General features: G+C 36.2%; 1 protein-coding gene across 1 annotated transcript in view; it reads left to right on the top strand.

Moving 5' to 3' along the window:
* Window positions 1–14547, top strand: part of tex264a (testis expressed 264, ER-phagy receptor a) — a 69544-nt gene that overhangs the window by 13081 nt on the left and 41916 nt on the right. Inside the window, exon 2 of the mRNA XM_016271083.1 lies at window positions 2515–2736. Within this exon, the coding sequence (XP_016126569.1) occupies window positions 2515–2736 (222 nt within the window). The remainder of the gene's footprint in view (window positions 1–2514; window positions 2737–14547) is intronic.

Here is a 14547-nt window from a genome sequence, read left to right as displayed (position 1 = left end):
TATATATATATATATATATATATATATATGTATATATATATATATATATATATATATATATATATGTATATAATATATACTGAAAAAAGACAGTTTATAAAGATTAATAGAAATATAAAAAATGTATTTGTTTTGTTTTGTTTTGTTAAATATACTCCAATAATCTCCTCAAAGTGTGTTAATTTTGGAGCGAAGTCTGAAGATTAATCGTCTGTGAATTATTTATCAATGTCTAAATGATCTGGTTCTGAATTTTTGCTAAATTTTGTTGATTCTGCGTCTGGTTTGCGGCTGCCAGTGTGAACTAGGCAGATGCCTCTTGAATTTTCATGAGTTGCCTCTTGAGCCAAGGCTGAGCCGCCTCGCTCTCTACAATTATGCAGATCTGAGCACCTTAGGGACTCCTGTGCTATGCAGAGAGCTTTTGCCATTTCGCCGCCAACCCTTTAAAAAAAAAAAAAGCACTCCCCAACGTGCACGCTCCAGAAACCATGTGTTATCCGTGAGCAATCCCGAACATGGCTGGGGGGAATTCCCAGAAGTCCTAGCCCCGGGAGGATCGAGCAGAGGGAGAGGATAAGGGCTGGGAAAGATGAGAGGAGTAAATCCTTGTTACATGTCTGCTAATAAAGAATTACCACCTTTTTATTGTTGCAGAGCCTTCATCTGTCAAAAAACGACGGCCCTTGCAAAGCCGAGCAGAGAATTGCTTTTAAAAATTGCCTTTCAAAAAAAGAGAAGTGCAGTGAACCTTGAACGCGAAGATGCGTAACATACCGTATTGTGTCCGTGTGGCCGGCACAACAACTCAAGAACCAATTAGGCTGTGAGAGAAGGCCTTAGTGCGCCCATTAGTGTTCATAGTCAAATCTGGGGCGACTGTCAGGAACACCGATCGTAAATTTGCTTCCTTTTCTTGGACGTCTGGAGCCCAGATCTTCTCTGTTGTCTTTGATTGGCAGTGTGAAGATTAGTTGGTTTGTTTGAGAGCACTTGTGGTTATGATTTGAATTGGTTCTGCGTTTTCTTGTTTCGTCCACATCGGTTGGTTGAATTATTTGACATAAATAGGCAAACAACAAGTGAAGGGAAGTGTATGTGTAGGCCTTCTTGCTCCAAGTAATTGCCTGTTGTCTCTTGGGTGCTCTGTCTGGAGAACTGCCAGAAATTCCCACTTTATTTGCTGACAGTTGTGTAGGACGGTAGCGATGGAGAAAGTTCTGAATACCATCATTAGTTGGAGAAACAAGCTCTTCGTGCTGAGAAAAGGGACAAAACGTACAAAGGGACAAAGAAGCACGGCAGGGTAGAGAGAGAGAGGGAGAGAGTCAAAGGATGGAGGTGGAAAAGAAAGACAAACCGGGAAATGGGAAAAGAATAGGTTTTTGAAAAGGATGTACTGTATATACGTTTAGCATGATGTCGGTTCCTGTCACTGCTGTCAGACTCTGAGAAGATCATCTCATTGTCGCTCGACAACACTGACGTGCAGCATTCAGTCTAAATTACGGATGTTAGCAACATATTGAATCATTCACTGTAGTGGGCGAACACATGCTACATAAGTAATTAGAGATGACAACTTTATAAACGCCTTAATTGTTTTGTCATTAATGTTTTATTGGATTGCTAGCTCCAATGCATATGCGATTGCGAGGGGGTGTTTAAACCATGAGTCTTAAAACTCTTGGGCATTTATAGCTTCTTGTCAATGACACTGTGACACATACAAGAGATTAGCCAGTGATTCATTTTTCCTAAACACACTTTTTGTAGCAGCCTGGTACCCTCTGCAGTACTGTTTAAAAGTTTGGTGTCAGTCAAGATTTTTATTCAGTAAGAATGCATTAAATTGGTCAAAAGTGTACTGTACAATAAAGCTATTATAATGTTACTGAAATATCTTCCTCCATTTCAAAGAAAACTTTCTGTTTATCAAAGAATCCTTTCAAAAAATGTATCTTGGTTTACTCAAAAATAATTTTTACCAGTGATAATGAAATGTTTTTTGAGCAGCAAATCAGCATATTAAAACGGATTCTGAGGGATCATGTGACACTGAAGACTGGAATAATTGCTGCTGAAAATTCAGCTTTGCCATCACAAGAATACATTATAAATTAAATATACTAAAATAGAAACAGTTACTTGAAATTGTAATAATATTCCACAATATATCTGTTTTCACTGTATTTTTGGTAAACATTGTTGGGACTTCTTTCAAAAACATTGAAAACCTTACTGACCCCACATTTGTGAACTGGATTTTCTGGATTTTTTTTCTCATTTTGTCTCTCATAGTTGAGGTATACCTATGATGAAAATTACAGGCCTCTCTCATCTTTTTAAGTGGGAGAACTTGCACAATTGGTGGCTGACTAAATACTTTTTTTCCCCACTGTAAATGACTTTAGGTCCTTCGATCAGTATTATGAATATAAATATTATTTGTGTTACATTGCAGGTACAGTGTATTCAGCGCAATCTGATGTAATTTCTCTCTTTTTGTTTCAGACTCAAGCAGATAAGTGTCGGTATGTAGTGGGCAGCATACTGTGTGAAAATGAAGAGAAACCTGACAAAGAGCTGCAGCGTCTGTACGAGAAATTCGGCTACAAAGTTATCTCCTTCCCAGAAGTCACCTGTGCCGTAACTTCCTCGTTTCCAAACAGATGCACTCTGTCCCCCGTCTGCGGTGCTTATAGAGTCTACCCTGAACTACAACAGTATATAAAGGTAACAATCTTGCATAATTTTATATTTGACTCATAATTACTAACAAAGAACTACTGCAGGATTGTTTTCTTTTTATGTTTAATGTATTCTGCTTGTGTTTATTTCTTGATTTTTTTTAAAAACACAACTCAACTTAGAGTTTACAGTAAATCGAAATCCCAATGTATGATGTGTTGCAGACTGTTATTGAGTTGCAGGGTTTATCGATATAAATCATCTCCAACCCATTCTGACAGCTGATAATATACCACTAAATTACAATATACGATACTTGGCCGAACGGAGTGCAGCGCTCTGCATTACATGTTGTAGTTTCCATGGTGCTTTACACACCTCACATCACTAGTGGTCAATATCCGGCAGATCAAATGGAGGACAGCATGTGGAATGTATAGTGAGAAACGTGTGTAAATGGGGAGGAAACGGCCTTAACAACTTCTGAATGGACAGATAACTGGATAGAGAGATCTTTACCATCTCTCTATCCAGTTATCTGTCCATTCAGAAGTTGTTAATGAGGTCAGTTTGTGCAAGCTTGCTGGTTGCCGTCTAGTAGCAGGAGTTCAGTACAGTTCAGTGCTGTGAGATAATGTGATGGATAATGCGCTACTTACCACGTGTGAACCATAGTGACACATGAAACTTAAGGTGTTATTTGTATAGGTGTCACTTTTCTGGTGCTAATGCTGTTCTTGCGCTCTGTTTCCAATAAGTAACCACCTAGCATACACTAGCAGCTAGCTATCAATGCCTTGGAAATCACCTATAACACCTTTGCATTGTAGTGGCTGTTCACATTGGGTAACCAAGATGGAAGGCGCAACCAAAATTGGCATCCTTGTGGCTCGCAATATTGGCGTGACAATCTGTCCTAGTTGCCGTGCTGGCGCATGGGCCGTCTCATACAGTTACAAAGCAGCCTGTACCAGATGCTCACTTATTTCCCTAGATGAAAATAATTTTTTTCTACTTACTATCCTTGAATACAAGGAATTTCTGTAGTTTATGCACCAGAATGGCTCCATACTGTGATTAAAATGAATATAACATAAAGTAACATAAAGCTTGTGACAATAATTTAAATGTAGTTGCTGTTAAGAAAACTTTGTGTCCATGTGTTTTTGTCAGATATTCTCTTGTTAGTGTGCACATTGCAAGTTGTGATGTTTGATTTGCGAACAAGGGGCTCTTATTACCCAGATCTCATTAATATGGAAGTCCATTTCCGTCACCGAATAAAAAAATAAAAAAAGTTAACTGCGACTTTTTCTCTCAGAATTCTGACTTTTTTCTCAGAATTGCGTGATTAAAAACTCGCAATTCTGACTTTTTTTTCTCCGAATTGTGAGAAACTCACAATTGAGAATTATAAAGTATGAATTGCGAGATTCTGCCGTTGCAGTTTTGACTTTTTTCTCAGAATTGCATGATATAAACTTGGTTGTGAGAAAAAAAGTCTTGTGAGAAAAAAGTCAGAATTGCAAGGTTTTATCTGGCAATTCTGACTTTGTATCTTTCTAAATATACTTTTCGAATCGCAATTGCGAGTTTTTACAATGCAATTCTAAAAAAAAGTTCAGAATTGTGAGAAGTCGCAATTACTTTTTATTTTTTATTCAGTGGTGGAAATGGGCTTCCATACATTAATGTAAACAACTAACTGTAAACAAAATTCAGCTACAGGTCTCTGTCCATTTTCTTGAAAATAGCTAAAACTATGATGTAAGAACAGTGAAAGCAACTGATTCCACTTGTTGACCTGGTACTTCCATTTTTTTGTCCTTCCTTCTTTCTCTCTTCAACTCTCTCTCTCACACACACACACACACACACACACACACACACACACATTTTCTAACTTGGCTTGTCTGACAGCTTATTAAGAGTAGTGCAATAGATACATGAGCAGTGCAGTGTAGGAGTCAGCAGAAGATGTATGTTGTATTATGGGTTTGTGTGTGTGAGTTTGTAATGTGATTTATATGAAGTGGCAGAATGTACAAAGATGGGACTGAGCAGATGAATAATGGAGAGACATTCACAAATGCATATGTGTGTGTAGGCAGGGACATGTCTTTAGTTTTACAATGATTTGTTGAATAAAATCTGGCAGAAGTTCAGACTGGCGCTTCCTTTATTATGAAACTGAAGTAAGACTCCCTGCAAAGACCTCTGTACACCCACCACTACCACACAGCACATGCCCAACACTTAGATAGGACATGTAACCAGATAGGACATGCAAGTCACCAGGGATGTGTGCGTCTGAAGTGTTTGCTCATTTGTAATGCATTTGTAATATGCTCGAGCAGATCAATCCCCAACATGCTACAATTGAATTACATTATTCAATTCTTTCTACATATTTTTCTTTTTTCTGAAATCATTATTAGTGCATTGCCACTATCTAGCTGGCTTATTTTTTGTTGTCATATTTTTGTCAACAGTATATTTTAATTCAAATTGTTAACAGTTAATTTATCATCAGGATGTGTGTTTTTTTTAGTAATTTTGGGATGAAAATAACCCTTTTAAATGTACCTATGTATTTTACTAATACATTATAGTATATTAACATTGTCACATATGGTCATCCGTGAACATTTTTAGATTTTTTTTTGGCAACTGATTCAGCGTGTACTGATTCATACATATAAACAACATACACTAGAGGTCTGCATTGCATGTCTTTTTCAATCCTGCTCCCATAAGATTCTGTCCCGTTCCTCCAAAAATATGTTAAATTTTGTCCCGCTCCCACCAGCAACCATGAGTCTGTAAATTGTTTAGTTTTTGTTGTGCAATAGATGAATAACACAAATAATATTCTATATTGTAAAAAATGCATTTGAGTAACTATTATTATAATTTTAGATCATTATATTTTGTGGAGTCCAACATGGCATCGCACAAGGTCCCGCACTCATATCAGTATCTTCCTGCCCGTATCAGTACTCGGCAATTAAAACTTGTCCTGCACTCGTATATACGGATCAAACCTCTAAACCAAACTCCAACAACAGCTTTGAAACTAAGTTTTAATCAGAGATGACCAAATAAAAGTACATTAAAATCTTTGTAATATTTACAATGTTGTTTAATTTTTATCTCCAAGTAATTATGAGTATCCCAACGTATCACCCAGCCAGTGCTTCTGTCTAGTTCCTATAAATATCCTGTGGAGTGGACATGTGTTGGGAATGGCTTCTGTTGGTTCTCTGCCGAGCGTGGCAGTTGACGCGGGGAGGTGCGTTCTGTTGTGGCACGGGTCAAACACTGAACTGCCCCTCTGCCAACGCTAGATATCCCTTTTTATCTTCTCCATTGACAAATCCTTTCTATTTATTCCTCTCCCACATGCTTCTCCATCTTAGTATTGGTCCCTCAGTCCTCTTTTATATATCGCTCTTCGTGGAGGAGATAAATCACTTGTCCACCCGTTATCGACAGAAGACACGGACACATTCTTCTCAATCTGCTGAGAGGCTGAGTCTTCGCTGAAAATGATAAACACACACACACACAAACACACGGACCATCTGTTAGACAGCGAGAGGGCAGAATCTCCTGCACCCACACAGGAGTTCACTCCTAAGAAACACAGCATACACAGAGTATGTGGGCAGTCCCATTACACCGTAACAGTGATTTCAAACTGTGTGTGTGCGTGCGTGAGTGCATGCCGACCCGTGAGCGAGCCGTGTAGATCCAGCAGAAGGCTGGCTGTCAGAGGATTGACTAAGCCCATTAAAAGAGGTGATTTTTAAGAAGTAGGGATAAAGGAAGGGCGAGATGAACTACGTTAGAGGGATTTGCCTGAGCCCCTACAGTTCTCTAACAGCGCACCCCTGTCTCAGTGCTAGAGTTTTGTCTAAACTCGAAACACAAAGTTTTAATCCAATTAACAGCATTGCACTGATCCGCTTTAAGAAATGATGTACATAGTGGCCAAACTGATTAACGTTTGCTGCCTGATGATTTAAATGTTTGTTGCACTTTTTATAGCCCTTGGTTTCAAAAACATTAAGCTCTAGCAAGCAACCGTATCTGATAAGAATGCTTTAGTACAAGAATGCTATTTGAACTGTGAAGTTGTCTACATCATCAGTTTAGCTGTAGAACTGCTGTTTTAGGTGGATAAACTACTAGATATGAATTATAGATGTAATGGTACTACCAACTTTTTCAGCGGCCTTAGTTCAGGATACATTGGTCTTCATTCATTTTCTTCATTGGAATTTTGAAAAACTACTTTAAACCAAAAAACAAGCACTGAGGTGAATCACTACTCTATCAGCTTGGATTTGAGCCCAAAATGTTTTTGAAAGTCGTAAAAAGGATAAGAATAGGCCTATGTGTTTTTTTATGAGACAACGATTCAATATAAAACTATTGACCAAGTCATTGATTGTAAATCTTAAATACAATATTTTGCAACTTATTAAATTATATATAAATATATAAGATCTCATTTCTTTTGATGCAGTTCTTGTCTTCGTGGTAACTCTTCTTGGTGGATCTCTATTCAGAATTATGGGTTGTGAGGTTCTTCCTAGAAAATGTGGCTAAGCTCATGCTTGGTCTGTCCTGAAAAATGTATACCTTAACATTAAAAATGTACTTCTATGGATAAAAAGAAGGACATTTTTCTTCCAGAACCCAAGTGTTGTGCTCTGTTACTATTTTGCTCCAAGTAAATAGTATTTTGTGGATAATTATGTCATTTCTCTTTCTGGTATGTGAAAAGTTATGCACCTTTGACTTTGGCATTTTTGTTTCTTTCGTGTTTTCAGTCTTGGAGGACATTCCTATACATATCCATGCAGTTTTTACTTTGTAGATTATTTAACATCTTTACCATTTGCCGTTTACTGATGTTTATCAAGATTTTCAGAACATATTATGTATTCTCTGCATGTGTAAAAGCCTTTTCGGAAACTTCATTACATGCTATTAATTGCAAGCAAATCTATCTATAAAGTTGACCCCGCCCATCTTGGCAGTTACCTGAACAACATACTGATTCCATTTCCCTCTAGTCCAATCAGCTCATGAATAATGCAGCTCTGTTCCTCCCTATCCTCTTTGATGTTATTATTTGTTAAATTAAACATGCAAAATTGATTGTGGTAGTACATGGCATCCATATTTAATGAGCTTTCAAATGTGTGGGCAGCTGGAAAAGAACCTCAGTGAATCTGAGGGGCAAGAAATGAATCTAATAAAAAAATAAATGGAATGAAGAATATAGTGATGAGACTACTTTAAAAGCTTGTACAAAGTTAGATTTTTTTATATATACACACATACACACACTATATACTGTATTTTATACAGTATTTTTACAAATACACAGTCATTTTTCAAAATTCAACCACCAGTTGTTAATTATTATGGTGTCTCTCACAAACTCTTCTTCTAATCAGACAATATCTTATTGTACATTTCTGTTTGCAGGGTTTTACCTCCTGCTAGTAATTTCATGTTAAGATTGTATTAACTGAAGCTTGTTCTAACACACATTCAGCTGGAGAGGAAGAGAGAGGAGATAGAGGAAGAAGGGGGAATAGAAGCTGACCACAGGCTCCCCTTTTATGCTGTATCATATGTGCCCCTCTAGAAGGAGTGTGTGTGGGTGGGCTGGCAGGCAGACTGTTTGATCCTCACAGGTAGATTCAGCTGGAGAGGAAGAGAGAGGAGATAGAGGAAGAAGGGGGAATAGAAGCTGACCACAGGCTCCCCTTTTATGCTGTATCATATGTGCCCTAGAAGGAGTGTGTGTGGGTGGGCTGGCAGGCAGACTGTTTGATCCTCACAGGTATCCCTACATCTTTAATGAGACCCTATCAACCCTCCCCCATCTAATTTTCTTTACCTTTCCCTGGGCTTTTGTTGGGCCTATTTACACCTGCTATTAACATCTGTTTTGGGCATCTAAAACAAAATCTAAACATTTGGAAGCATGTATGCATACTGTGCATAATACGTATGCATAAGAATGCATGAGATTAATTAATATATTTAAAAGAAGTCTCGCCAATTGCTCACAATGTCTGCATTTATTTGATTAAAACAGTACAGTAAAACCAGTAATGTTGTGAAATGTTTCTATTTCAACATATTTAAAAAAAATTCTATTTCTGTGATAGCAAAGCTGAACTTTATAGCCATTAGTCCAGTCTTCAGTGTCACATGATCTCTCAGAAATCATTCTAATATGCTGATTTGGTGGCTTAAGAAACATTTCTTTTTATGATCGATGTTGAAAATAGTTGTGCTGCTTAATATTTTTTTGTGAAAACTGTGATACGAGTCACAATTCTTGGATGAATAGAAATAGAACAGTCATAGAATAGTATAGAACAGCACTTCTTTGAAATAGAAATCATTTGTAACATACGTCTTTACTGCTACTTTTGATCAATTTAATGGATACTTGCTGAATAAAAGTATTAATAATAAAAAACTTACACAATCATGAGACTATCAGTTTGCATAATGTTACAATTTAGAACAACATTTGAAAAAGTCCTATTTGAATAATATTTTCACTACATAATAAATAGGAAAAGGAAGTTTAAATGGCAATCTAAGCACTTGTAATTCGATGGATGTTAATAGTAGGTTCCTCTCTCTTTTTCTTTCTTTCAATAAAGCTAAATATGTGGTTGTTGTAACAGATTCCGGTGCAGCTTTAAATTGCCCAGCATTCAGCAAAAATGAACTGTACTATTTGTGCAGCCTATTAGACTATTTTTGTCTTTGTTTGTGAGAAGAGGACTGATACAGGAGAGCAAGAGAGTTCTCACTTCAGCGGTTCAGTCAGACAGACAGTCATTGAGTTAATCAGTGAAGTAGCCAATCAGTGTGTGTGTGTGTGTGTGTGTGTGTGTGTGTGCGTGCGTATGCATTCTGAAGAGGGCACGGCCGTATGCCAGATATAGCTGCTTCATAATTGATATGGGCTTCCTGGAGCATTGTTCAGTGTGTGTGTGCTGTCGCTGACTACATGTGTACTTTATCATGGATAACTGAGGCATGAGCCAGGAGCAAAGACGTGTCCATCACAGCACTGAACCATGGTGGGCTTTGTAGTGAATGCTTAAGATCCAGTCTTGGGATATTTCACGGATTCACTTTCTTCTTGAGGTTAAAGAAAGTTCAACATAAAATCCCTTCAGGCGAGAGTGATTTTCAGGACAGATAAATAGAAAATTTATCTAAATATAGTGTAGTTTGGGGCTCAGTATGAATTTGTTTCCAAAGCTATCCAAAAAAATACATATTAGTATTTATTAAAGGTTGTTAGATTGCATTAAAAATCATGTTTCATATTTCATGAAACCATAAATTAATGGATATATGGCATGGCATTGAATGATTGCAATGTTTTTATATACCATAGTAAGTGTACATCAGTTGTAGGGATGTAACGGTATGAAAATTTCTTATCACGATTATAGTGACCAAAATTATCACGGTTATCAGTATTATCACAGTATTGTTAAAATGTGCTGGAGATGTTAAAAAAGTACCGACACATAAATCACTTCACCAAGTTTTAGATTTAAAAATCAACAAACAACAAATAAAATGACTTTTTGTTTGCATAATCACTAAAACAATAACATTACCAATGATGTTTGGATTTTAAATGACAACTTGACTGACAACAGTTTAATAGCATGTTGAAATATCTAATGTAAATGTTCAAATAAAGCTTTGAAAAAGTTTAATAAAAAGGTAAACCTCACATTTCAGCCTTTAAATAAAGAAAAGATATGTCAAAATGATAATTGATTAATACATGAATATATGTATTTTATCTGCTCCATAAATAATTCTAGATGGCTTATCTGAATTGTTTAAATGTGTAGAATCCACATAAGCTTGTTTTTCATCAACCGGTCAAAATTTACAGCAGGGTATGCAAATTCGGTCCATTTTTGACCAGACAGAAACTGCACACAGGCTGACTGTAAATATAAGTCTCTGTAAATCCACTCGCTGACAGCAGGTGGCGCTTATGGAAAAGCAGAATTAGAGCAGTTTCCCATAACCTCCGTGGACAAAGCAGTATTGCAATTAAGAACTTTTCGTTTAGGTATTACATGGAGCGAAAATGAAAACAAAATGCCATCGAATCGTTTCTGAAGACAGTTAGAACCTTCAGAGGTACATTCATATAATTAATTCATTCATATTTGTATAATTCCCTTAGCACTCTTTTAAAACCTCCCAGCTTTTCCGCCCTGTTTTCACTCAAAACGAAACTACTCTGTTGCTGTGCGCTCGTGAGACTGTTACTGAAAACTGTGCTTTATGCTGGACAGTATTTATTTATCGTGAGTTGTTCAAATCACGGTAATCTAATACGGTTTTAATGATAATTAAAAGATGAAACGGTAAAACTAACCATGGGGAATTTTATCATGATTTATCATCAAACTGGTAATCGTTACATCCCTAATCAGTTGTTATTCCACATGTCTATCCTCAATGTCAGAGGTTCTCAGTCTTTAATAAGTTGTTCAGATGGGGCTGAAACAAGTCCACTGAAGCCTCAGAGTTGTGTTATTAATAAATTATTCTGGTTTAAAACATTAAACGGTTATTAAAATCTGTCAGGAAACGGCTTACGCATATAAAAAGGACCTTAGACTTTTAAAGTTAGTAGCATTTAAAAAAATTTAATTGCTGACATAATAGACCGAACCGAAATAGAGATCAAGTGAGCAGAGAAAATGTCACAGCAGCTAGTTCACAAATAATGGGGCATTAAGGAATAGTTCACCCAAAAATGAAAATTTGAATTTTCTCACTCTCAGGCCGTCCAAAATGTAGATGTGTTTGTTTTCTTCATCTGAATGAATTTAGAGAAATTTACCATTGCATCACTTGCTCATTAGAATGAGAGTTCAAACAGCTGATAAAAACATCATAGTAATCCATTACTCTAGTAATCCAGTGCAATTTTAAGAAAGTTTGATTTTTGAGTGAACTGTTCCTATAGCATATATTTTGAAGACAATAATTTAATTGTGAGTTTAAGTGATCCACGTTACAGTGCCTACAGATCAGTACTTGAGACAGCTGTATAGAGATTTGTTTTAAGCCAGTTTCCCATTTACTTCCTTCTGGATTAAGGCGATAAATTGGCGGTGATGGAAGTGAGACCCAGAGGGAGTATGGTTGAGGGGTCAGACCAACACCCTTACACATTAACAGTGCATGAATCAGTCTCACCTCAGAGTCCATGCACACACATGCACACAAAAATTCATATACACATCATAAGTTTTTTGTATATATGTGTGCTCATTGGTGTTAAAATGTTTTTCCTTGAATTATTTATTGGTATGGATTATAGTTCAAGAGTGTCTGCTTGATAATTATTCCCGACTGTGTTTTCTTTGATTTCTCCAATGAACAAGAGAAAATATTACCTAGACCTAGATCAATATTTTTTAGTATGTAAGTATATAAGTATGAGTACAGAGTTTAACATTTTCCCTTAACATGAATTTTGGCTGTGTGATCAGATTATTATACCACTCTCATGTGTTCATTTATAAAGCTCCTTGTTATTACCATGTTTTTTTAGACTGCAGCCATTGTATTACCATTGTTTTAAAGTATACGTTTAAATTACCGCTCAAAGGTTTGGGGTCAGTACAGTTTTAGTTTGAATAATTTCATTCAATAAGGATATTTTAAATTGATCAAGGTGACAGTAAAGACATTTATCATGTTAGACATTATTTCTATTTTAAATAAATGCTTTGCTTTTGAACTTTCTATTCATTATAAAACCTTGCACAAAAATATTAAGCAGCACAACTGATTTCATTAAATGATAAGAAATGTTTCTTGAGCTCCATATCAGCACCTTAGAATAATTTCTGATGGATCATGTGACACTGAAGACTGAAGTAATATATTCTAATATATTAAAATAGTTCTTATTTATTGTAAGTTCTTATTTATTGTCATAAAACATCACTATTTTACTGTGTTTTTGTAAGTAAATGCAGCTTTGATGAGAATAAGAGACTTTGTTAAAATAACATTACTGACCAAACTATTGTATGATAGAGTGTATGTATAGTTTATTAGTATATTATGGGTTTATGATTTTCCTGCTGTTTATCGCTCTGCTTCTTTCATCACTGGAGGGCTGTATAATGATGCTGTTAGTTTCACCTTGGAGAAACTGACAGTGTTATGGAATCTTATGGAATATTAGATGTGCTTGTACTTTGTTTTTCATAGACAATGTGAGTCACAGCTGGTCTGAGAAAGATACGCTACGTCTACTATTATGTTGTTTTCTGTTCCCTGTAGCTTGACCCCCAGCTCCTTGGTTGGGTCGTTTTGTGTGATTTGGATCCTGTGAGATCAATAACCCTTAAGACTAATAATTGCAACAAAAGTCTACCCAGTCATCTATAACAGCATTGACAGGACTCAACATTGCAAGGCCATAATGCATTTTGAATGTGTTCTAATGCATGCGAAATATAACCCAACTTATAACCTTAGGGATTCAATTGCCAAAGCATATGAAGAGGTGGTAAAAATACAGAGTATGTTTGAAATGTTGACATACGACCTTACATTTGATTCATGGTCAATGAAGACCAAAACGGTTTGTTACTAGCATTCTTCATAATATTGTCTTATATGAATGAAGAAATCCATACAGGTTTGGAACAACATGAGGGTGAGTAAATGATGACTTTTATTTTTGGGTGAACTATCCCTTTAATGGATTTACTTGGTTTATAGTTTAAGTTGCAGAATATTTGAGTGAAATTTCTGAATGTTTTTTTCTCTGTTAATCCTCCATTCCAGTTTAATATGCTGAGACAAGTGTAAATAAGCCAATCACAGGTTGATTTTCCCAAAAATTGTAAACACCGTGGCACTAAGACCAGCCAACACAACAGCATTTCCTTAACCAATGGCATGAGTTTGGGGTGTGGCTATTCGTTTGTATAGCAAATTGCAGACGAGTGACTAATGTAATTTAATTTGATTATGTTAGTTGGGCAGAAATTACAAACTCCCTCTTTTTTTGTGAGGCTGGTTCAGTTCTGTTGGGTTTGGGCTTTAATGTACCTGTAGTTTTAGCAGACTATTTGTGCTCAACCTGGATGTAAATAAATAAGACTGATATTCCAAGATCATACAGAATTTGACTGATTCAAACTGACCTTTGCTGTATTGTAAAATTGTGCTCTTTTTAATGTTGCCTATAACGGCCCTCTAATATCCTTAATAAGCCTTCACACAGCACTGTCCATCATCAGAGATATTTAAAGAGGCAAAAATCACATCCCACTTTTCTTAACCACAGTCATTAAAGTCCAAAACACAATGCTGGTCTCCCAGCGCTGTGAGGAAGCAGTTATTCTCATAGAGAGAGAGATGTGCTAGATGTTGGTTACCGGGCCGCTGGTATTTCAAGCTGTAATTGTACACTATGGGGGGTACATCTTAGGGCACTGGTCCACTAGAGACTTTAAAATGAGAAGAAGAAAAAAACACTGAAAGAATTGTTTTAATGTGTAGTCATATTATAAGTGCTTTACAAGCATATATGAATGTTGTGTCTCCTCCAGCTCTGATAGTGTTGAATATGAATGATATATCATGTAATTAAACATAAAATAATTAGAATGAAGTCCCACATCAGAAAAATATATTTTCTTATGTGCATAACACTGGTAAAATGTTTTCTCATAAAGCATGTATGTGATATTTTAAGTTCAAATTCAAGTTAGAAGATATAAACCTTATATATATATA

Source organism: Sinocyclocheilus grahami, unplaced genomic scaffold (genome assembly GCF_001515645.1).
Source record: "Sinocyclocheilus grahami isolate Dianchi unplaced genomic scaffold, SAMN03320097.WGS_v1.1 scaffold60.1, whole genome shotgun sequence".
Taxonomy (NCBI): Eukaryota; Metazoa; Chordata; class Actinopteri; order Cypriniformes; family Cyprinidae; genus Sinocyclocheilus; species Sinocyclocheilus grahami.
The sequence above is the reverse complement of the archived record's forward strand: the minus strand, read 5'-3'. Positions and strand labels throughout refer to the sequence as shown.